General features: G+C 39.6%; 1 protein-coding gene across 9 annotated transcripts in view; it reads left to right on the forward strand.

Moving 5' to 3' along the window:
• The first annotated feature begins 837 nt into the window (after positions 1–837).
• LOC148862141 (uncharacterized) overlaps positions 838–22,982 on the forward strand; it is a 28,242-nt gene continuing 6,097 nt past the window's right edge. For 2 of the 9 annotated variants that reach the window (XM_088941421.1, XM_088941420.1), the window contains exons 1-3: positions 838–1,044; positions 1,504–1,985; positions 2,073–3,946. In XM_088941421.1, the coding sequence (XP_088797547.1) occupies positions 1,645–1,985; positions 2,073–3,946 (2,215 nt within the window). In that variant the 5' untranslated portion in view covers positions 838–1,044; positions 1,504–1,644. Of the gene's footprint in view, positions 1,045–1,503; positions 1,986–2,072; positions 4,005–11,364; positions 11,787–18,027; positions 18,100–18,215; positions 18,541–22,982 lie in introns of those variants that run through there. The other 7 variants (XM_088941419.1, XM_088941418.1, XM_088941414.1 and 4 more) reach the window with 6 other exon arrangements.

A 22,982-nucleotide genomic window follows, 5' to 3' on the forward strand; every position in this document is an offset into this window, starting at 1 on the left:
TTGTTCATTAAGTAGGTGCTTTGGGAGAAGATCAAATAAGGCAAGGAATTTGTTTCACAGTAGTCTTATTGTTATTTTATTTGTTTTATCCAATTACAAGTGTTAATCGTTAATTAAGTAAAATTGAAAAATAAAAAATATAACAAAAGGTAAAAATGAAAAGTGAAAATCAAGCTTTAAAATAAAAAACATGATAAATGGTAAAACTGAAAAATGAAAATTAGGCTTTTTGACAAAACATTGTCACCATCATCTTTTTTATAAATAAGAAAATGATGAGATAGAGAGATTATCCAATTACAAGTGTTAACTATTAATTAAATAAAATTGAAAAAATAAAAATATAACAAAGGATAAAAATGGAAAGTGAAAACTAAGATTTAAAATAAAAAACATGATAAAGGGTAAAAAATCAATCTTTTTGATGGAACAATTTGACCATCCTTATTTTTATAAATGGTAAAGATGCAGATATATATATATATATTACACGATAGACGCGAATCCCTTTCTCTTTTTATAAATGGGTAAGATGTGATCTCATTATTTATTTTAAATATTTTATTTAAATAAATAATATTTGAAGTGAAATCAGACAATACGAAAGAATCCGGCTAAGAATACATGGACCGACCAATGCATAGCTCCAACATTTCATTCTATAATATTATTATGCACGGGGAAATATTCCTAATCCACGGAGGTAGGTGTTTGTGGGTAGGGATGGATAGTGTTTATGCGGGTAGGAGATCCGGAGGCAATTTTCGAGTTCAAATCAGCCCCATAAGATTGCCCCACAGTGACGTTTCACAGCACATCTCAGCACATCCCCCGCCGTGTATTGGGAGCATCTCCCGTGATGACATCACCCTTTCTGATATTATCATCGGGAGATGTTCCCACGGGATGTACTGGTTCCCTCTTGGCATTTCGATCAACTGCAGAACCATCGATGTCCACGGAAAAATCCTTCTTCTACGTTGATGAACACTGGGAGTCCTCTCATCCTCTGTTCCAAATCAGCCATAGAAGAGCCCCTTCCAGGTTAGTTCATCACTGAATGTGGGTTCCTAAACATGCCAAGTTAAATTTTCTTCAGTCTGTTTGGCTGGCTGGGTTGGACTCAGTGCTCTAGGGCTTTTGTTGCTTTTTTTACGTACAACAAGCAAGTTGCTTGGGTTAATGTGCTCTACCTTCAATGTTTTTTTTTTTTTTTGTTGTTTCGATTGCTTTGTTGCAGGCAATAATCAGGTGGGGTTGTGTTACGATTCTATGTTATTCAATTTCTTAGGGTTTTGGTTGTTCTATTATTTAAAAAATTGGTGGGGGTGTATTATGATTCTCTGTTATTCAACTTTATAGGGTTTTGATTGCTTTATTACATACAATATCTGGTGGATTTAGTTAATATTTTATTTTCTTCAGTGTCCTAGTGGTTCGGGTGATTTATTACATAGAAAGATGTATGATTTGGTAACTATTGTCTGTTCTTTGATGTTTTAGGACATTGCTTACCATATCAAGTGTTACATTTACCGTAGTACTGGAGTGCACTGCTTTAATTGGACCACGAAAACATTTCTCAACTGTTCTACAAAATAGAATCAGTTTTATCTCTGATTTGTGTAGAACTAATATTTAGGAATGGTGTCTAACTCGGAGAAGGTAATCTTATGCTATTGCATGAGTGGTGGTGAGTTAGTAACATATCCAGATGGATCTGTTTCTTACAAAGGCGGCATTACAAAAGGAGTGAGAGTTGACAGCAATACCAAATACAGTGATTTTATACGCGAGCTGTGCAGCAAATTTGAAATTGATCCAAACAGAGTAACCTTGAAATATTCCACTCCATTTGACAAGAGCCGCCTTCTTGCTTTGTCGGATCAGTCTGATTTTGCAAATTTGCTAGGTTTTAACCAAGGAATTGCGGATGTGTATGTCGTTAAAGGAGAGAAATGTGTAGAATCCCAGGAAACTACAAGGTAATTTGCACAGTGATGACAATTTTCTTTTATGGCAGATAATGTTCTTATTATCATTGATAAGTAACTCAAATTACTATGATCCAGGTGCTCTGGAGATGTTTTGGTACGATCTGTAGTTGAAGATTCTAACCTTGAGGAAGCAACAAACAGGTCAAATGACAAAGCTCCTTTGCTGTCTGCATTATGGGAGAATGCCATAAAAGGGGTAGGACAGATGTTTGACAGTAGCAATGAGTTCCGAAATGCACTTGCCAATTTCTCAATAGCTTGCCGTTTTGGGTATAAGTTTATCAGGAATGACCGTGAGCGCATAACTGCACAATGTGATGCTGATGGCTGCAAATGGAAAATCTATGCTACTGCAGTAGGAAACTCCAACAAATTTAGGGTACGCAAATATGAAGACAAACATACCCACCCAACTAATTATGAGGACACTGTGAAGTACCGAATATCAAAGACATGGGTTTCTAATATTATACAGGAAAAAGTTCGAAATAACCCTGCTTATATGCCACGGGAAATAATTGAGGAAATAAAGCGTGACTACAATGTTGACATAGCTTATCATCGGGCCTTGTGGGGCAAGGCAACTGTAAGGGAGGCTGTAAATTTATCACTCAAGAACTCCTTCAAGCTTGTACCTTGGATTTGTCAAAGACTGGTTGAGTCTAACCCTGGCACTGTTGCTGTGTACACGTCAAAAAGTGACTCAACATTCCATCAGCTATTTATTGCTTACTATGCTTCTATTCATGGGTTCCGTGTTGGTTGCCGTCCTATTCTTTTTGTGGAGGAGAAATCCTTGAATGGAAAATATCTTCATACATTACTTTCTGTGACAGCTGTGGATGCTGACAATCGGATGTTTCATGTTGCTTTTGCTGTGGTTGAGTCAGGATCCTTGGAAAATTGGAGATGGTTTTTTAGAAATGTAAAGGTGGCTCTTGATGACAATAGAGATATCGTTTTTGTGTCTGACAGGAAGGAAGACATTGTTAAGGCAGTTAAGGAGATATATGGATCAGTGCCTCATGCACATTGTTACCGCCACTTGACCGAAGGTTTCAAGATGATGTTGAAATGCTTACATTTGTCCCCTTCAGTGCAGGATGTGCTAAAGATGTTATTGGATAAAACTGCATATGCAAAGACTAGGGTAGATTTTGACAATGCTTTGGGGAAAATGAGGTCTATTTCAGAGGAGGCATATGGCTGGGTTCTGAAAAATGAACCTATTCACTGGGCTAATTCACTATTCCCTGGCAAGCGTTATGATCAGTTCAGTGTGAATATTGCTGATTCTTATGGTGCATGGATTCCAGAAGCACAAGAGCTGTCAATAATAGAGTTGATTAACCTAATCCGTAAAAATATAACAGATATTATGTTTGGAAGGCAAACTAATTGTGCTGCCTGGAAATTTCCTGTGGGTGGTACAATTGAAGAAAGGTTGAAAAGGAATATTAGCAAAAGTGAAGGATTACATTTCCGTTGTTCATCAGCCCTTAGATTTGAAGTGTTTGGGATTCCTATCAATTATTGTGTGGACATACACCAAAGGACTTGCTCTTGTAGGGAGTGGGATATGGTTGGTCTCCCATGTATACATGCATGTGCGGCACTTAAAAGTATTCAAGCTGACATTTATTCATATGTGGAAAAGTGCTACCTAAAAGAGACACAACAAGCCATTTACTCAGAGTGCATGCATGCAGTATGGACAAATGAAATACCTGATGGTACCTCCATGAATGGGATTGATGATGATGCTTCAAGTTCTGGACTTGGTCTTCTTCGTCCTCCTTCTCCTCCTCCATGTCTTCGCCATTTGCATGGTTGTCCAAAGAAACATATGGAGCCTCGAAACAAAGAAAAAAATATGGAGCCTCAAAACAAAGAGAAGAGGCCACTTCATTGCAGTCTATGCAAGGAGGCTGGCCACAACCGCAAGAGATGTAAGTTCCAGATGTAACACTATCTAATTGAGGTATACATAGTTCTTATTTCTTTTTTTTTTCTTTTTTTTTTAAATCTGACCATATTAAATATGAAACAACATAGCATATAAAAAGAGGGGTTAGCATTGGTAATCTAGGTTCTTCAGGAGTGGGAATGGTGTTTAGGGATGGTTATGGTGGAGTGAAGGTGCTTTTCTCGGGGTCTATTAGAGATGTGATCTCTTTAAGAGCAGAACTGTTGGCTGTATTACAATAGTGAAGCTAAGACAATTAATGGACATCAGAAAGTTGATAATGGAAGGGGACTATCAGTTGGCTTCATTGACAATAAGAGCCAGGCAATGTGGCAATTTAGGCAAGTTATCAAGAAGATTCTGTGGTTGATGGGTGGACAGGATATGTCATTTAAATGGGTCAACAGATCAGCAAATAGAATGGCTGACATTTTAGCAAAATTAGGCTAATAGACATGAACTTATCTGGGATGCAATATATTGATTTCAACATGTATAGGGAACTCCTAGCTGCCTAACCCCAATATAAATTTTAGTAATATATAATAAACTAGCTCCTGGCTTCTTCATTTGTTTTTCCCCAATATAGTTGTGCCCTGTTTACCCCTTGTTTGGCTAACGTATCCGCCAAGTCATTTGCTTCCCTTATGGTGCATTGAAATATTTGTTGCAATGCTCGTATTAGTTTTCTATTTTCCCTCATTACTTGCCTATATATTTTTTTTTTGAGAAATGGTGAATATTACGAAAAGATTAGAAAAAGATAAGGCTATTGAGGCAGAGATTTCCTCAGCAGCCAGATACAGATAAATCCAACAGGTTATGGATTACAACGAGAAATCATCATCCCATACGATAGCATTCCAGTGATCAGCAAAATGCTTAAAATGGGAACCCCTAAATAGATTGTTAATGGAGATCCATTTCACCAAAGTTTTCTCAGTAGCAGCACACACTTTCTCCGGAGGACTGGCCTTGTCTTCAAATAAGCAGTTGTTCCTCTTTCCATAAGCACCAGCAAACCACCAAAGGGGAGACTTTTCAGAGAACCTTACCCCTCTTTGAAAAAGCCTGACCACGCCACTGAGGCAAGAGGAAGGCAAGGTCCGAGGGGGTGATCTAGTTCATACCAAACACATGAGCCCAAACCTTGTGAGAGTAGCTGCAAAGGATGAGCAGACGATTGGCAGATTCCTTGGCCTCCCGACATAATTAACATCGATCAACAAGGACCATCCCTTCTCTCTTATACACATCTATAGTGGGAGTTTTACCCTTGATGGCAACCCAAATAAAGAACTGAACCTTCAAAGGAATGGCTGTCTTCCAAAACCAAACCCAAGGGGGGAAAGGGTCATCTGTGAAAAGCAAGGAATTCAGCATTGACTTCACTGTAAAACTACCAGAAGCTTCTTTGGTCCACCAAATCCTGTCAATACCCAGGGGTTGAAACTGAACTTTTTCCGTAGCTTGCAGCAAACCCATGAGAGCTTCCACTTCCCAATCATTTGCCTCTCTTCTAAGCCTCGGCATCCAAACAAGCTGGTTGAAAAGTCAAGACATTCACAGACCTGTGCCTCCTTGTTGAGAGTCAAGGCAAAGATTAAAGGAAAATCCATGCTGAGAGGGTTGGCACCACACCGCGTCTTTCCAGAAAACAATTCTTTCACCAAAACCAGGCTTGAAAGAAATGCAGCTGGAAAAAAGATTCCTGTTCTGCAAAATACCCTTTCACACTCATTCCAAAAGTTTCAGGTGTTGCACCTGATTCCCAGCCAAAGGAAGCTTGCCCATATTTGTTCTGGATTACAGATTTCCAAAGCAGGTCCCACTCCATTGTAGGCCTCCACAGCCACTTGGTTAGCAAAACTATATTCATTTGTTTGAAAGGCTTAATGCCTATGCCTCCTTGCTATTTGGATTTACAGACCTCAGACCAAGCCACGAAGTGAAAACTCTCTTTCTCTTCAAACCCATCCCAAAGGAAGTCTCTCCTCAATTTTTCAATAGTTCTAATCACTGAGCCAGGAGCCTTGAACAAAGACATAAAATAGGTGGGCAGGTTTCAAAGGACACTTCTGATAAGAGCGACTCTTCCTCCTTTTGACAAGTAAACTTTCTTCCAGCTGGGTAGCTTGAAATTGATCCTTTCAATTACTGGGTTGCAAATGTCCTTGGCTTTACAGTGTGCTCCAAGGGGAAGACCATCAAATTTCGAAGGATGACGGCTTACTCCACAACCCAAAATAGCAGCCAGTTCATCAAGACGGGGAACCTCCCCTACAGGGATGAAAGATGGCTTTTTGCAGATTAATTTTCATACCAGAGGCAGTTGCAAAACAAATGAGGAGGCACGTAAAGGAAAAGCAAATCCCGACAGATGGGCCTTGAGAAGATTAAAGAATCTTCAGCAAATTGGATGAGAGTGATTGGATTACTATTCTTAGAAACTGTGAAACCTTCCATATAATCCCCAGAGACTGCACGGTCAATGTGCTTGCTTAGCCTTTGAGCTTGCCATTAACCACAATTGAAAATTTTGCTGCAGCCATACATCTCATAGTTTTCAAGGTGTCTAGGTGATTCTGGGTGACACTGGGCCGCCTTGTTGCCTAGTCGCCTAGGTGATAAAAGTTTTATAATATAAAAAACTGACTTTTGGCTAGCTTCCTAGTTTTTTATACCATTCAGCATGTAGGTTAATTGAAAAAATAGCAATTCTCTTTATTATGAACATTAAATTTCCTCTAAAAATGTGGTAGATCATCACATCTAAAAGATAAAAATCTTTTACATGTATTAATTTCATTATTTTCAAAAGTAATACTACTATAATAAGTATTTAATAGAGCAAGTTCATATTAATTAGCAGCCAAAGAAGATTATTAACTTTATATTATAAATATTCAAGATGGAAAGCAAAATAGAAAAAAAAAAAATAAGGATGAAGTTTCTGTTTTATTTAATTAGGGAGAGAGAATAGAAAAAAGTATAATTGGTATATATAGCATATAATAAATTGTATTAACGCATACATTTATAAGGTACAACAATATAAATGATATTATAAAAGGCTTCTGCCTTGTCATTTTTGTTGCCTAGTCGCCTAGAAGGGTGCCTAGTTGCTAAAAGTCAAGACATTTGGGCGAGGCACCCAGCCAAGGGTGCCCAGTCGCGTAGGTGACGCCTAGGCAAGCGCCTAGGTGACGCCTTGACAACTATGATACAACTTGTGATCCTCTCCCTCCACTTCAAGCCAAAACCCAATCTTCTTAGAATATACTCAACAAAGTCCCGATGAACAAGGTCATCTGCCTTAAATCCTACTTGCAAACCACCCTTGGAAGCTGGAACACCTACTTTGATTCAATAGTCAATTCATTCATTTTCCTTCCGTCCACGAAAAGACCATGTGAGGGAGAGATAATTGGACCCAAGACACCTTAGACTATTGACAAGGACCTTTGATAGTAGTTTGTAAACACTGCTCCCTAAACTGATTGACCTATAGTCTTTAAAATGCTCCGACCCCTTTCTTCTTCGGAATGATGGTTAAAAAAGTAGCTTTCACCACATCGGCCACCTCAGTAGAGGAGTGAACTCAGAGAAAACTGCTAAGACACATTTGGTGGGACCAACATTTCTTTAAAAACTTGAACATGGCCCTGACGTTTGTTTGTTCTCCCTACCAAGAGCTTCTAACTCTACATTCACTCCCCCTACCACAACAAGTGGGGAAATTGACAGTATCTCCTCTTCTTCCCGTTTGTCCTTGTGTTGGCAAGGACACGAGAGCTTATGTGTTGCCTTTATGGTGCTTGGAAACATCAATTGGAACTGGGGTAGGCTTGACACCGACGATGAGATAGAGTTGCCACCATTGGACCTTCGAGGCAATCTTTGATGATCTTCATGATAACGAGACTCACCTCTTCTTCCAGAAAATACCTTTGGGCCATGGAAAGATGGCCCTGAGCGTATTAAGGGTGCTGGTTTGGCTTGGAGGGGAAATGTGGTTGGATTGACAAAGAAGGGGGTCTTGTAGAAGGTGGAGCTTGGGAGTTTGGTAGAACTTGAGAGATATATGGGCTTGGGCTAGAGTGTTACTAGGGTCAACAATTGGGTTTAAGTGGGCAAGGTTAAAGGTTTGGATTACGGGGGAATGAGCCGTTGGTTTAGGTTAGTTAGGTATAAAAAATGAGGCTTCGACCATCACTTCTCTAATTAGGTCCTTGAGAGCTTCTTGATACAAAATTTTCGGTTCAAAGTTTGAATTAGTCCCCATGACCTCCTTGAATGCCTCGCACACTTTGTGAATTTCCTAAAATCAATGTTGGGTTTCGAGGTTGGTTGGAAAAGGAAAAGGGCCTGCCTAAGTAGGCAGTTGTCTCTTTGCTTCCAGGACCTCCATTTGAGATTCCTATGGCATTGTTAATTGGTGGTGTGTTTGGATCTCCGGTGTCTGCCTATTATACTCCTTGTGTGACATCTCAAATGGGACTCTCAATCCTATCGCCATTGACCCTCTCTTCCCCCACTAGTTACTCCAAGGAATGAGGTTCTCTCCTACTTTGTAATAGCCTTCTTCTTCCCCAAGTTTTCTGAAACTAATAGGATCTCGGGAAGAAATTTCAACCAAATAGCAACCATGTAGAAAATGCCTCTAGATAATTTGATGGTTGTTGGCATTGAATGTTTCCACTTCTACTTTCAAATGCACCCATTTGTAGCTCTCCTTAGCCAAGGGTCAAGGGTTGTCCACTCTAATGAACCCACCACACAGTTCCCCCACTATCTCAATGATCTTGCGGCTCCAGAGATGCATTGGAAGACCAAAAACCGTTATCCAACACCAAGAAACCTTCTAGTTATCCTCCACTATTGCAACCCTTCGATGCCACTTCCCGATCTAAAACTTAAAACCATCGATCATGAACCCCTTCAACCAAAACTGTAGTACACGATTGGCTTCTTTAACTGACAGTAATAAGACCAAGAACATTCCTTGAGGTAACTTTTGAACTTCGGGACATAGAAGCAAATCCCATTTTTGTTTCAAAATAGGACCTAACACAGATGCCAACTGTTAGCGTAGGGGTATTTCTATCTTTATACTTAGATTAAGGTTGCTGATCTGTAATATTGTGTTAGAACCAGTGCTCCTTACTTAAATAGGGGCACATATGTCTTTTCCATTAATTTTAATAATAAAAGCACATGTTTGGCCGAATGGGAGTTATGTTCTTTGACTTTCAGTTCGAACCAGATCTTCTTCTTTTCTCTCTCTTTCTCTCTCTCTCTCTCTCTCTCTCTCTCTCTCTCTCTTCCACCTTTCTACCTCTCACTACGTGACTGATCTCAGACAAACAGAACTCCAAGGCAGGCCGAATCATAACATGGTATCAGAGCCACTCGAATCTGCCTAGATTTCTATTCTTTGCGCACCCTATCTAGGTTTTCTCTTGATTTTCCTGCATTCAATTGGAGATAAGGGAAAGGGTTGAAAAGGAGTGATCGCCCTCTCCCCTTGGAGGTTTCTATGCCTCCAGTCGTGTCTTGTGTGGTCGGTTGCTGTGGTTTCTAAGATCGCCCTCCCCTAATCGATGAAGAGAAGAGGGCCGATCTGTGTGGTGCAGTGGCTGTCTTGTGTGAACTGATTTTCTGTTCGTGTGGTTGTTCCTTCAATGATAAGGTAGGAGATTTTTGTGCATGATTTCTGTTGTGGATCAAATATGAAGTATGTTTTGGATCATATGCTGGGGTTTCAGACAGTAGTGTGCTAGGGTTAATGCTGTTTTTGTGTATTTCGAAGGAAAAGTTGTGATCATATAGTGGTGAGATTTCAGGTAGCCGTAGGAGTAGGGTTTGTGGTGTAAAGAGTACACTTTTCAGCAACAACAAGTGCTGAAATCAGTGTGATGAGTGTGATCTAGCCGTGTGCAGTGTGCAGAATTCAGTGGTAATAGAATTCAGCAAGTGTGCAGAATCGGTGGTAACAAAATGGGAGATAACAATGATTGTAAACCTAATGATTGGTGTCTACAGACTACATGAATCTTCAGATGAGCTCCATTAAACTAAATGAAGAGAATTATGTGCCTTGGGCTAAATCCGTCGAAGTCTTTCTGAAGGTAAAGAAGGTAAAACATGTAAGAGAGGAGAAACCCTCCACTGACTCTCACGAGTATGAAGACTGGGAGTAAGAGGATGCTCAGATCATCACATGGTTATGGAATAGTATGGAACTCAGGATTAGTGTAAACTTCATGTTTTTTGACACTGCCAAAGATGTGTGGAACCATGCGAAGAAATTGTATTCGGGTCAGGACAATACAACCAGAGTGTATCAGCTGTATCATGAGTACTTTAATCTGCAACAGGGCAATCAAAGTCTTGAGGAGTATTATGCCAGTATGAGAAACATACGTAATGAGTTGAATGTCTATCACCCTCTCACTTCTGATGTCAAGATTCAACAACAACAGAGAGAACAACTTGATGTGACTAGATTTTTGGTGGGACTGAAATTTGAATATGAATCAGTACGGGCTCAAATACTAGGATGATCAACTCTTTCCTCTTTAGAAGAGGTATTTGCTCGATTCCAGAGGACTTGTATCGGATCTACTAAGAACTCTAATATCTCAGATAGATCTGCCTTTGCTGTGTCGAGAGGCTGTGGTGCTAGAGGTGGAGCTCGAGGAGCTCTGTTTGGCCGTGGTGGTAGTAGTGGTCCAGTGTATGGCCGAAGTGGCAATGGTGGGCCTACTTATAATCGTGGTGGTGGTCGTATTGGGGGTAGAGGTTCAGGGGGAGTTCGTGGTAGAGGATGTGGCTTAGGCCCGAGGAGGTGCACTCATTGTGGTATGGATGGACATACCATTAATTATTGTTATGATCTATATGGTCCACCCTCAACCTGGGCCAATCATGCCGTGACTAGTGACACCAGTTTCAGCTTTAGGCAGGAGAATCGTTCATCTGATTAGATTACTCCTACATCCATAGATGGTCCCGTGAAGGAAATGGTGAGTGTTCCCCGTGATGAATATGAGAGGTTTATCCAATCATAGCAGAACACAGTGACTTTCGCTCACTCAGGTATGGCTTGTTTGGCATCCACACCCAATCCCTGGATTATTGACTCTGGAGCCTCTGATCACATGATTGGAACTCCAGGTGTGTTTTCTTCCCTATCTCATTGCTCAACATCACAATCTGTCACCTTTGCTAATGGTTCCACATCCTCAATTTGTGGTGTTGGCAATGTTGACCTAAACCTTGTATTCCTCTCCTCAGTTTTGTATGTTCCTAAATTGCCTTTTAATCTTATGTCTGTTAGTAAGCTGACCAAATCGCTTAACTGCTCCATTACTTTTTATCCCTCTGTGTGTTTTTCAGGATCTCAAGATAGGGATGAAGATCGGTGGAGGGCATGAAGCTGGTGGACCGTATTATCTTGACGGTGGTGGAAGAACTTCAACAACTCTCCAGTCATCCCTTTCTCCTCTCCAGTGGCACTACCGATTTGGTCATCCGTCGCTAAAAGTCTTGAAGTCTCTAGTTCCGTCTTTGAGTCAACTTTCTGTTTTGGATTGTGAGTCGCGTTAGTTTGGGAAACACCATCGTGTTTCCTTTAGTTCTAGGGTTGATAACCGTGTGTCGAGTCATTTTTCTTTGATTCACTCCGATGTTAGGGGTCCTTATAAAGTGATGTCATATAATGGATATAGATATTTTGCATTTTTGTAGACGATTTTTCAAGGATGACGTGACTTTATCTAATGAAAGAAAGAAGTGAATTGTTTACCATTTTTCAGAAATTATGTTGAGATTCGTAATCAATTTGGTATTCACATTAAAGTTTTCCGTTCTGATAATGGCCGTGAATATTTATCCTAATCATTTCAAGAATACCTGGACCAACACGGCATTATACATCAGACCTCATGTACCTACACCCCACAACAAAACGGGGTGGCTGAGAGAAAGAATTGCCATCTCTTAGAAACAACACGATCCCTCATGCATCACATGAATGTTCTCAAACCCTTTTGGAGTGATGCGGTGCTTACCTCTTGTTTTCTGATTAATCGGATGCCCACGTTCATCCTTGATGGTCATTCTCCGTTTACGATCTTGTTTCCCGCCTTGTCTCCGTTCCCTCTTACGCCTAGGGTATTTGGGTGTTTCTGCTTCGTCCATAATCTGGATCTTGGGAACGACAAGTTCGATGCCCGTTCTCTCAAGTGCATCTTCCTTGGCTATTCTCGGACCCAGAAAGGGTATAAGTGCTACCATCTTAGTTCTCGACGGTCCTTTGTGTGTGTTGATGTCACCTTCTTTGAGTTTACTCCTTTCTTTTTGGGGTCCGATGATGCCTCTTCCTCCTCATCACCTCCTCTTCCACTTCCCGTTGTCGACCCTCTTCCCCTTGTTCCAGCCGTGACCAAGTCCTTGCCTCCGGTGCCACCATTTGTTGAACGCCCACCTATCTGTCACGTGTATACACATCGCCCACACGTACCAGTTACTATTCCTCCGGCTACATCTCCGTTGACAGATCCGGCTCCAGACCCGAACCCAGCATTTGAGCTTGATCTCCCCATTGCCTTGCGGAAAGGTAAACGCACTTGCACCCTTCATCCTATTTCTAGTTATGTTTCACTTACTCACCTTTCCACCTCCCATCGCCAGTTAGTCACCTTGTTATCATCAGTTGTTGTCCCTAAGGATGTCTAGGAAACCCTTGCCTCTCCAGGGTGGTGCCATGCAATGGAAGAACTTTCAACAGTTCATCATAATCATACTCGGGACCTCATCGTTCTTCCTCCTGGGAAGCAAGCTGTTGATTGTAAATGGGTTTATATAGTTAAGTATCTGCCTGATGGTAGTGTTGGACGCTCGAAAGCGCGATTGGTTGTAAAAGGGTACTCCCAAACCTCTAGTATTGACTACACAGAGACCTCATCAGTTGCTAAGATGGGATCAGTTCGTGTTGTGATCTCTCTTGCAGCTATGTATGATTGGCCACTATATCAGCTTGATATAAAAAATGCCTTTTTGCCTGGTGACTTACTCGAGGAGGTCTACATGGAGCAACCTCTAGGGTTTGTTGCTTAGGGGGAGGATGGTAAGGTGTGTAGACTAAGGAAGGCTATATATGGGCTTAAACAGTCTCCTCGAGCATGGTTTGGTAGGTTCAGTGAGGTAGTAAAGAAGTTTGGTATGAAACAATGCCAAGTTGATCATTCTGTATTCAATCATGACTCTCCTGGAGGAAAAAAACTGTTGGTAGTATATATAGATGATATTGTTATTACCGGGAATGATAACATGGGTATTGACAGGCTGAAGACTTATCTACAGGATCATTTTCAGACAAAAGATCTTGGTAAACTGAAATATTTATTGGGGATAGAGGTAGCAAGATCCAAGTATGGTATTAATCTGTGCCAGAGGAAATATGTGCTTGATTTGCTGGAAGAAACAGGCTTGTTGGGTGCTAAACCAACTGAAACACCTATGGACACAAATACTAGGCTAAGCAATGATATGGGTGAAGTGTTTGAAGACCCTGGCAGATACCGACAACTTGTAGGTAAACTGAACTACCTAACCATTACTAGGCCAGACATCTCATTTGTGGTTAGTGTGGTGAGTCAGTTCATGCAGAAACCTCTGATTTCTCATTGGAATGCAGTTCTGAGAATTGTGAGGTATTTAAAAGGGGCTCCAGGTCACGGTTTGATATACAAAAGTGGCGGAAAACTTGAAATAGAAGGGTATTTTGATGCTGACTGGGCTTGTTCTATGTCTGATAGGCGGTCTACCATAGGCTATTGCACTTTTCTGGGAGGTAACTTGGTGACATGGAAAAGTAAGAAGCAGACAGTCGTGGTAAGAAGTAGTGCAGAAGTAGAATATAGGGCTATGGCGCATACTGCTTGTGAATTAGTGTGGATAAGGAACCTTCTACAGGAAGTAGGGTACAACATCAGTACTCCAATGAAGCTCTATTGTGATAATCAAGCTGTAGTTCATATTTTTTATAATTTGGTGTTTCATGAAAGAGCCAAGCACATTGAGGTTGACTGTCACTTTGTGAGGGAGAATGTGCTGAATGGAGAGCTAGACACTGCATATGTTAATACAGGAAACCAATGGGCAGACTTATTTACAAGAGGCTTGAGTCGGGGAAGAGTGGACTACATATGTAACAAGCTGGGAGTATATGATATATACTCACCAGATTGAGGGGGAGTGTTAGCATAGGGGTATTTCTGTCTTTATACTTAGACTAAGGTTGCTGATCCATAATATTGTGTTATAACCAGTGCTCCTTAAATAAGGGCACATATGTCTTTTCCATTAATTTTAATAATAAAAGCACATGTCTGGCCGAATGGGAGTTATGTTCTTTGACTTCCTGTTCGAACCAGATCTTCTTCTTTTCTCTCTCTCTCTCTCTCTCTCTCTCTCTCTCTCTTCCACCTTTCTACCTCTCTCTACATGACTGATCTCAGACAAACAGAACTCCAAGGCAGGCCGAATCATAACACCAGCAAAGGTGGATCCCCTTCAAATTTATTGACCAAATGCCTCTTCAAATATTGTTTGCGCTCCTTGTTTGTAGCTTTCTCCGATAATAGATAGATTGCCGACTCACCTCTAACTACCTTGCAATCTCCGTCGTGAGGCCAAGGGGTAATCTTTTACCATTGTTGTAACCAGGTGATGCCTTGTCACCAACATCATGTAATTTTTTCTTTTATTTTAATGAAATTTTCGTTTCTTACCTATCAAAAAAATAAAAAAAAAACTCTTCACGAGGCTAGGCTTGTATTCCAGCCATGTCCTTGAAGGAATGAGAGCTATTTGCCATTCCCCATCCATCCCTCTCTAAATTTCTTTCCCCATCTGGCCCGGTTTTCCCTCTACTCCAGGGGGGAATTGGAACACTTTTCTTTTTTTGTTTTTGTTGGGACCTCCTCTAAACCTCTTATTAGGTTGGACATTGCCGTCTGTTGAGTTAAACCATCTCAGGTGTTCATGTAATGCTGGTCTCCTTGATCCCAACCGTTATGAAACTGTTGGTGTAAGTAGGGGGTGGTCAGGCTATGTGGGAATGGTCTCCTTGAAGGACAAAGGAAGACTGGGAGCGGAAAATCAACCTAGAGCCTAGGGTAAGGGGAGTGACGAGATGACTCAATAGGGAATCCAATGGTTGGGTTAACCAAGGGCCGAATGAATGACTTTCGTTATGAGGGGGATCCTTATTTATACGGAAGGATCCTGAGGTCCTAAAAGGAAGGAGCCAAAAGTGTTCATTGTCTACTAGAAAAGGGAATAATTGGATTCGCTATCGGTCATTAAGGATCATTGCTAGGGTTTCACCATGTGTTTTATGAGATCTTTCAAGGGTTGACTTTCCTTTCACCCAAGGATCCTCATAACCCATGTGTGCTATTGCCTTTTGCACCTTACTTAACCGACGTGGCACTAATGATGTCATTGCTTAGCGGGTGGCTTTTTATTAAACCTATGTGGCGCCTCATCATGCGTACGACTTAAAATTACACGTGCAGTCAATGCTTAATCCGGTTCCTCAACGAACAACGGCTTTGTAACGGTTTGGGGTTTATTGCGAGACAACGCTCCTCTGGAGTTCATCACAGGACTGTGCGTGATTGAGATTTATCATAGAGTCGCGTGTGTCAAGGGTTCATCGTGGAACCGAATGTGTGTAAAATTCATCGCTGGTTTAACCAGATCCTATTTTTGGCTCGTGTCGAGCATAAATCCATTGCGATCGTGAGATGAGCTATGTATGTGTTTATTGTAGTCGTGAGATACACTACAAGTTCATCACAGGTGGCTGGTAAGCTAAAGACTGATCGCAGGCATCCATATGGTACCGATTCAGTGTCTTTTGGACTTTGAAGGACTGAGCGAGCACTATGTACGTACAGTTGGAATCCATGCGACTCACCCTTTGCACCCATTTGGAAACCCCTTTTCCCATCATTCAACACCATTCATCGTTGTTCACCGCCCCATCATCCTGTTGTTCATTGTAAACCACCCAATGGACCTGGAGTAGGCAACTTATTATTAATTGGGAATCTCCACTCATAATGACATTCTTAAAATTTACTACTTTCCCCATTTTTTTGATACAAAAGAGAGCTTAACTCCAATGTGGGAGAATACTTCCTGCCTCGTCGAGAAAAAGAAGGTAAGCTAGGCCCCACGGGAGTGAAGTAGTCAAACCCTCTTGAACGTCCTGCCTCTTACATGCAAGCCAATCTACTACAATGTTACCTTATCTGTAGGTGTGGTTGTACGTAAACGTTGCTAGACTTCTACCTGCTATGGAGTGACAATCCTTAACTAGCGCAAGACAGTTCCACGGTGCTCTCAGTTCTCTTTTAAGGCACTTTACAATGAGGAGAGAGTCACCTTCTATAAAAACGAACGACCTGTTGATCTGCATGGCCAACTTGTGGTCTTTACGTGCTGCCCACATTTCAGCAACTGATATTGTTGTAGTACCTATTGTTCCCAACTTGGTTTTTATGATTTCACCTTTGTGATTCCTTGCAATGCTGCCAAAAGTGCACTCACCACCCTCCTTCACTAGAGCATCAAAGTTGATCTTGATAGAGTTGTGGTTTGGAGTGGTCCATTTAACCCAATTTAGGGTTTTATTGAGGTCTGGGTTGACTGCCCCTGACATCACATTTGCCGTTAGGTGCTCAATGGCATGCTCTCTGGCTTTCCTAGCTAAAACTTGAGGAGAGGTGCTGGATTTGTTGAAGATCATGTTGTTCCTGTTTTTCCAGAGCAACCGGAGTGTGGTAGCCACTGTTTCCCCAGGAAGTTCTCCAATCATTTAACTTTCTAGATGAAGATTTTCCCACCAATCCTCCAAATTACTATTACTGGTTGACAAGTAGTTTATAAACCTTTGGTCCTCGAAACCCCAGGTTTGGATTGCTACTTGACAGTTTAGAACAATATGATCTCAATCCTCAATTTGATCACAAAAGGGACAACTTAAGTCTATGTTTAATGCCCTTAAGGATTCTCTACGTACGCTACTTCTTTTGTGGCTCTTTTATAGTGATGTGGCATGGGTGACGTCGTAGTTCGACGGGCACGCTTTTATTAAACTAACACTCGTAATTTTAAAGACACGTGTGATCGGCATTTATTCTCGATCTATTGTGATTCATTGTAGATTTGCATGCGTCTACGTTTTATTGCAGGTTTATGTATATCTAAGGTTTATCACGGATTTATGCTAGCCGAAGTTCATCGCGTCCTGTTTCTAGTATGAGTTCATTGTAGATTTGCGGTGAGTTATGAACTCATCGCAAACGTGCGATAATTTATGGATTCATCTCAGGCACCCGTGTAGTGTTGGTTTGACACTCTCTATACTTTGATGGTCTTAGTGACCACTATGTACCTACAATGGTCTCGATCCTCAATTTAACCATAAAAGGGGCAACTTAAGTCTATGTTTAATCCCCAATCTACAAGATTTTGCTTTGTAGGCAACTTATTTAGAAGAAGCCAAGGAAACGTTTTAATCTTTTCCATGCACCATAGCTTTTGACATCCCCTTACCAAACTGACCATATGAGGGCTTTAGGATGGATCATTCCTTATTAAATTATAGGCTGAGCTAATTGAAAAACATCCACTTGTGCTCGGGCTGCAAACCACCTCATTCTCTTTGTCTGTCATAGGAATGGGGGTAGCTAGAATTTTGGGGATGAGTTCTCTTGGAAGTGTCCTTTCAAGTTTTTCTCCTATCCCAGTTTCTAGATAAGGGGTCTATAAACTCAACAGTGCTATATTGGTTTATAAGGGAGTTATAGTCCGCTGGTACTTGGTCTATTAGGGGACCACCATTAATCCAATTATTGACCCAGAATTTGTAAGAGGCTCAGGCTCCATTTCCTATTCTCCATGATTTTTTCCCTTATTAATTGCTTCCATGCCCATGATCTAGATTTTGGGGGTTGATGATTCAGGAAGCTATTGTTTTTTCAGGTATTTATTATTTCTCACTTGGACCTAGAGGTTATCATGATCAAAGAGAATCTTCCAAGCTAGTTTCATGAGGTTGGCTTGGTTTAATTTGCTTCATTTTTCTAACCCCAAGTCCTCCGTTTCTTTTCTCAGCACAAACTAAATCCCATTTTGCTAATGTTTTTGTGGTTTTGTTTCTTTCTCCACAGGAATTGCCGTTTCAATTTGTCCATTTCTTTGGTGAGGCCTTTAGGAAGGGTGATTTTACATCCAATAGAGAGTTTTAGCTTTCCACCCCTCCAATTTGGACTTTATTTTATTGACCAGATCATTAAACGTTACTCTTTGATTAATTAAGGGAGCCCCTAGATATTTTTCTTTATTTACCCTTGGGATCCCCGCTGCTCTTGCCAGCCTCCATTACAATCTTGGGTGCACATTTTTTAAGAAATAAATGGAAGATTTTTGAAAATTTGGTCTTAGACCTGAGGCTCTAGCATGGTCCTCCTGAATTCCTTTGATTTCATGGCAGGAGTCCGGATTTGCTCTTGCAAATAATAAGCAATCATTTGAAAATTGAAGTATTGGGATATTTGGTCCTGTTCTATAAGTTTTGACTCGCACCAGAGACTTGCTTCCTTGAGCCAGGGTTGTGACATTCCTGTTTAAGGCCTCATTACAGATACCGAATAGGTATGAGGACAGGGGGTCACCTTGACATTCCTGTGCTATAAGTTTATTTCCTTTTGCTTTTAGAGGGTGTTTTTTGTTTTGGATTTTAAGAGGGGAAAGTTGGTCAATGGGATTTTGGTTCTTATTGGCCAAGAATTCCATGTTCTCTTTTCAGTTTTATGTGGAAATCAGGGAAAGTTTTTCTTCCAAGTCAAAATTCACACCATTGTTCACTTTACTGCTCTTTGTCCAATTGTCGGCATTACCGGTTTCTCCTTACATGCTCCTTTTATTCTGCAATGGAGCTCTGGGCATGCTTCCATCCTTAGACATTTGTGGGTTGCTTTGATCCTCTTGGATCTCCCACTGTTTGTCCATCTCTTCCTCATTGATCAGATCGTCATCCTCAAGATTGGTTCCCTTCTCAGAATTTTGAATCGCCTCATCCTTTGGCCTTCTCTTTTTGGGCAGTAGTAGTACATTGACTCGTCTTGTGACCCACAACGCCACAGGCCAGACGGAGGTTGTGTAAGTTTTCATAGATAATTTTGCAAGCCCCGGCTTTGATCGGGACCTCCAATTCCAGTTTTTGAGAAGCGTCTACAATCACACTCTTGGGAAGTGTGTCCGTTCTAGGGTGAGATCGTTCTTGTCGAATTTGACAACATGACCAACTTGAGCTAAAATGAGTTTCAGGTAATCACATTCCTAATATTAGTGCTTTCCAGTGATTTAAAAGGCACGCCTAGGCGAGGCGCATTTCTGGGTAGGTGCCTCGCCCAGATCCTAGGCGCAGCCATTTCAAAAGGTGCATGCCTGCTGCACCTAGGCGTGCACCTTGTGCGGCTTGCTCCGCACCCCAGGCGTGCACTTTTTGAAAATTTGACGTCTTTTTACTTTTTTTTGTCTAGTGGCTGGGCCAGGGGTTCCACCAAGAATCCCTTGCATTTCACCGAGGCTTTCATCTACCAGTACCAATAGTACCCCCAAGTTTTTTGACATTTGAAAAATTGCTCATCTATAGAGGTAACATTGAACTAAGAATGAACTTATAAAATAAATATATCTATCATTCTACACAAAAATTAAAGTCGTATCTACAATAGCCCATTTAAAAAATCCATAAGATCTATAATAAGAGATAAAAGACGAGATTAGATCAGGGAACTACTAAGAAGTTGATTTGTATACCGCCTATTGGATTCGAGCAGCTAATGTATCTTTGTAAGCTACCTTTTTTGTTGGTTTGATCTATAAGAGATGAAATCGAAAGAGGAAATCACTAAGAAGTTATTCTTTCCTAGTCTTAGGTCTCTATACCACTTCCATCATCCATGGTGGCTTTGCAAGTTAGCCTTGTATTATCTGAACATTGGACTGGGGCAATGAAGATGGATCTGTAAAACCTTGGTAGATTTAAAAGAAAAACTTATAAGAGATCCATTTTATTCATGGGTTAGGTTAATTTTGAGGGCCTGCAAAACTTATACCAGCCTAAGCCAAATATACACATTTTTAAATAAGAGATAAAAAATGCAAACCTAAACCAAATCAGAGTCAGGATGAGAGTTTTGTTTGTATTCTAAGTGAAACAGGATTAATTAGTGCAAGATTTTGGCTCAAATGGGATAAATCCTAAGAAAACCCAAGCAAGCTTGAGTTGCATAACCCTAGTTACAAATCATTCAAACAATTTCAATGTAGCTTGAAGTTAGAACCTTCAAACTAAAATATCAAATAATTTTTTACTTTCCAAATGAAATAACCCATTATGACTGAAATCCCAATAAATGTCAAAAACTACAACTTTGCTAATAGGACATGAACTAAACATAAGAATAAAAGACTATAGCATCAATGCTATAGGAATGCCAACGGATTGGATGGGATTTGAATTAGGGTATATCTGAATCTGATCCAACACTATTAATTGCAGATCTGGTCCAATTCAAAGATCTGATTGGATCTCGTAAACATGGATTTGAATTCAAATCCGATGAAGATGTAGTATATTTGGATTTGGTCCAATCCGATTTGATTTTTTTTTAAATAATAAATTATTAAAATTAAAATAAAATATAAAAATTTAAATAAATAAAAACAAAAAATACAAGTATCTTTTCAACTATTTTCTTCATATATATATATATATATGTTTTTTATAAAAAATAAATAATATAACAATTTTATAAAAATAATATTTATAAATAAATAATATATGTGTGTGTTATATTTATATAAATAAATAAATAACATATATATCGGATCGAATAGGGGTGGTGATCCGAATTCTGATCGGATTCGAAGACCCAAAATGGGAATATCCAAATCTGAGAATATAGGATTGGACTTCGGATTGGATCAGATCATGATCCAATCATTTTGCACCCCTAAATGCATATATATTGAAGCATCATTGCTCCTAAAAAACACATAAGATATATTGAAGCTAGACTTCTACCCCATAAACATTATTTGTCACCATATTTCTAGTGAATGATGCTTTAATTTTCTTGATAACAAATATGAAGCAACAAAAAGATCTTGTAAATGGATATTCATCCACAAATTCCTTCTAAATGAGAAAATTAACAAAAGTGGCTATACACCTAGGTGGCCCATGAAGTAATAGAGTACTTCCAAAACATTCTAAGAAATAACAACAGGGTTTTAAATGGCAAAAATAGCCAACCAATGTCTAAACTATTTAATAGCCTCCCTCAAAGATATCTAATTTAAGATATAATAAAAAGGCACATTATGGTCAATACTAATCACACATGAATCACAAGGAGAGAACCCCTCCATACAAAGATCATAATTGCTCCAATAGAAAGCAAACACAAACATGTCAAGTGAAGTATCAAATAACAAATAATCAACATGGGAATGACCATTCTCCGCATGTAAATTTATGTCCACATTTGAATACTCTATTTCATATTTATAGAATAACAATTGTAAAGCAAGCAAATGGAAGGGAAGAATTACCTTATTTGAAAGAGCATTCATTGATTGAAGGTGGAACCTTTGCACAAAGTTGAATAATTTGTCAAATTTGTTTTCCAATATACAACAAGATAGTCTTAGTTGAATGCTCGTTATCAAATAGTTTAAAATATATAAATAAACTAGTTCCAATAAAGTGGTTTCTCCCTGGTTAATGCAAGTAAGCTTAATAATTATAAATCCATCTTAACATATGAAAGATAGTCCAAGCAAGTTGCTTGTTCAACTAAGCACAAACAACTAGAAACACCTTTTAATAAGTCCTAGAGTTCTCCCTTTATATGTGCTTTGCTATAGAAGGATTACAAACTATAACCTTACACTTGACAGATAAATTGCAAATACCCACTTAGGACAATGATTGATAATGATGATAAAAAATTCTCAGTACCTTTGAAGCTACTAAAAAATAAGGGGTTTGAAATATCAACAGGGGAGGATACGATAACAAATTTTGAATTTAACAAAAAAGAGGATTTATAAAAAATAAAATATCCAAAACAAAGCAAGCAAATATTAAGGAATTAAATTGCAAATGTCACTTAGGAAGAAAAGAATATGGAATGTTGAAAACATTTACATAGAAGACACATTAACCAAGAAAATATTTCATTCTGAAAACCCGTCATGAGAGCATCCATCTCATCACCATATAAAAGAATTAGTAGACCGAAGTCACTGAACTGTTGTTTAAAAATTAAGATCCCTAACTTAATATACATGGTGGAGCTGTCAACCATAGAAAATTTAAAAGGAAAATATTAAAAAATAAGAATAATGACAAAAAGTTAGCGGCTTCTTCTCTGGTTTCTTCTCTACTTTAACTAGTAAAACAACATTCTCTCAGCTTTCTTATTTTTCTAAACACATACACAATAAACTTGTTAATATAAACATTTGGTTGATTTGGCAGTTCCAATACCAAATCGTCAACTGGGTACCCATCAACATGGCAAATTAGAACCATCAAAAGAGGGAATCCTAATCCATCCTAATCCATTGAATCATGATATGTATGTAAGGAAGATTGGAAAAAGTGGTGAGGAGTTACTTATGGTCAGCCCCAAGTGTTCAACTACAGTGAAGAAGAATGATGTTCATCTCTATCTTCTCCCACTTCATTGTGACACCTAGATAACAAACAAACAAAGACACCACTTACAAAGAAGGGTTAGTTGCTTTTGCTTTTCTTTTCAAAATAGGCTTTCCAATAGAACGGAAGCATCAATCACCAAATAATACAACCACAGTCAAGGAAGAAAGCCCTAGACAATGATATACAATGAAAAAGAGAA

This window comes from Nelumbo lutea, chromosome 4 (assembly GCF_056320005.1).
Source record: "Nelumbo lutea isolate HS-2025 chromosome 4, American lotus-T2T, whole genome shotgun sequence".
NCBI lineage: Eukaryota > Viridiplantae > Streptophyta > Magnoliopsida > Proteales > Nelumbonaceae > Nelumbo > Nelumbo lutea.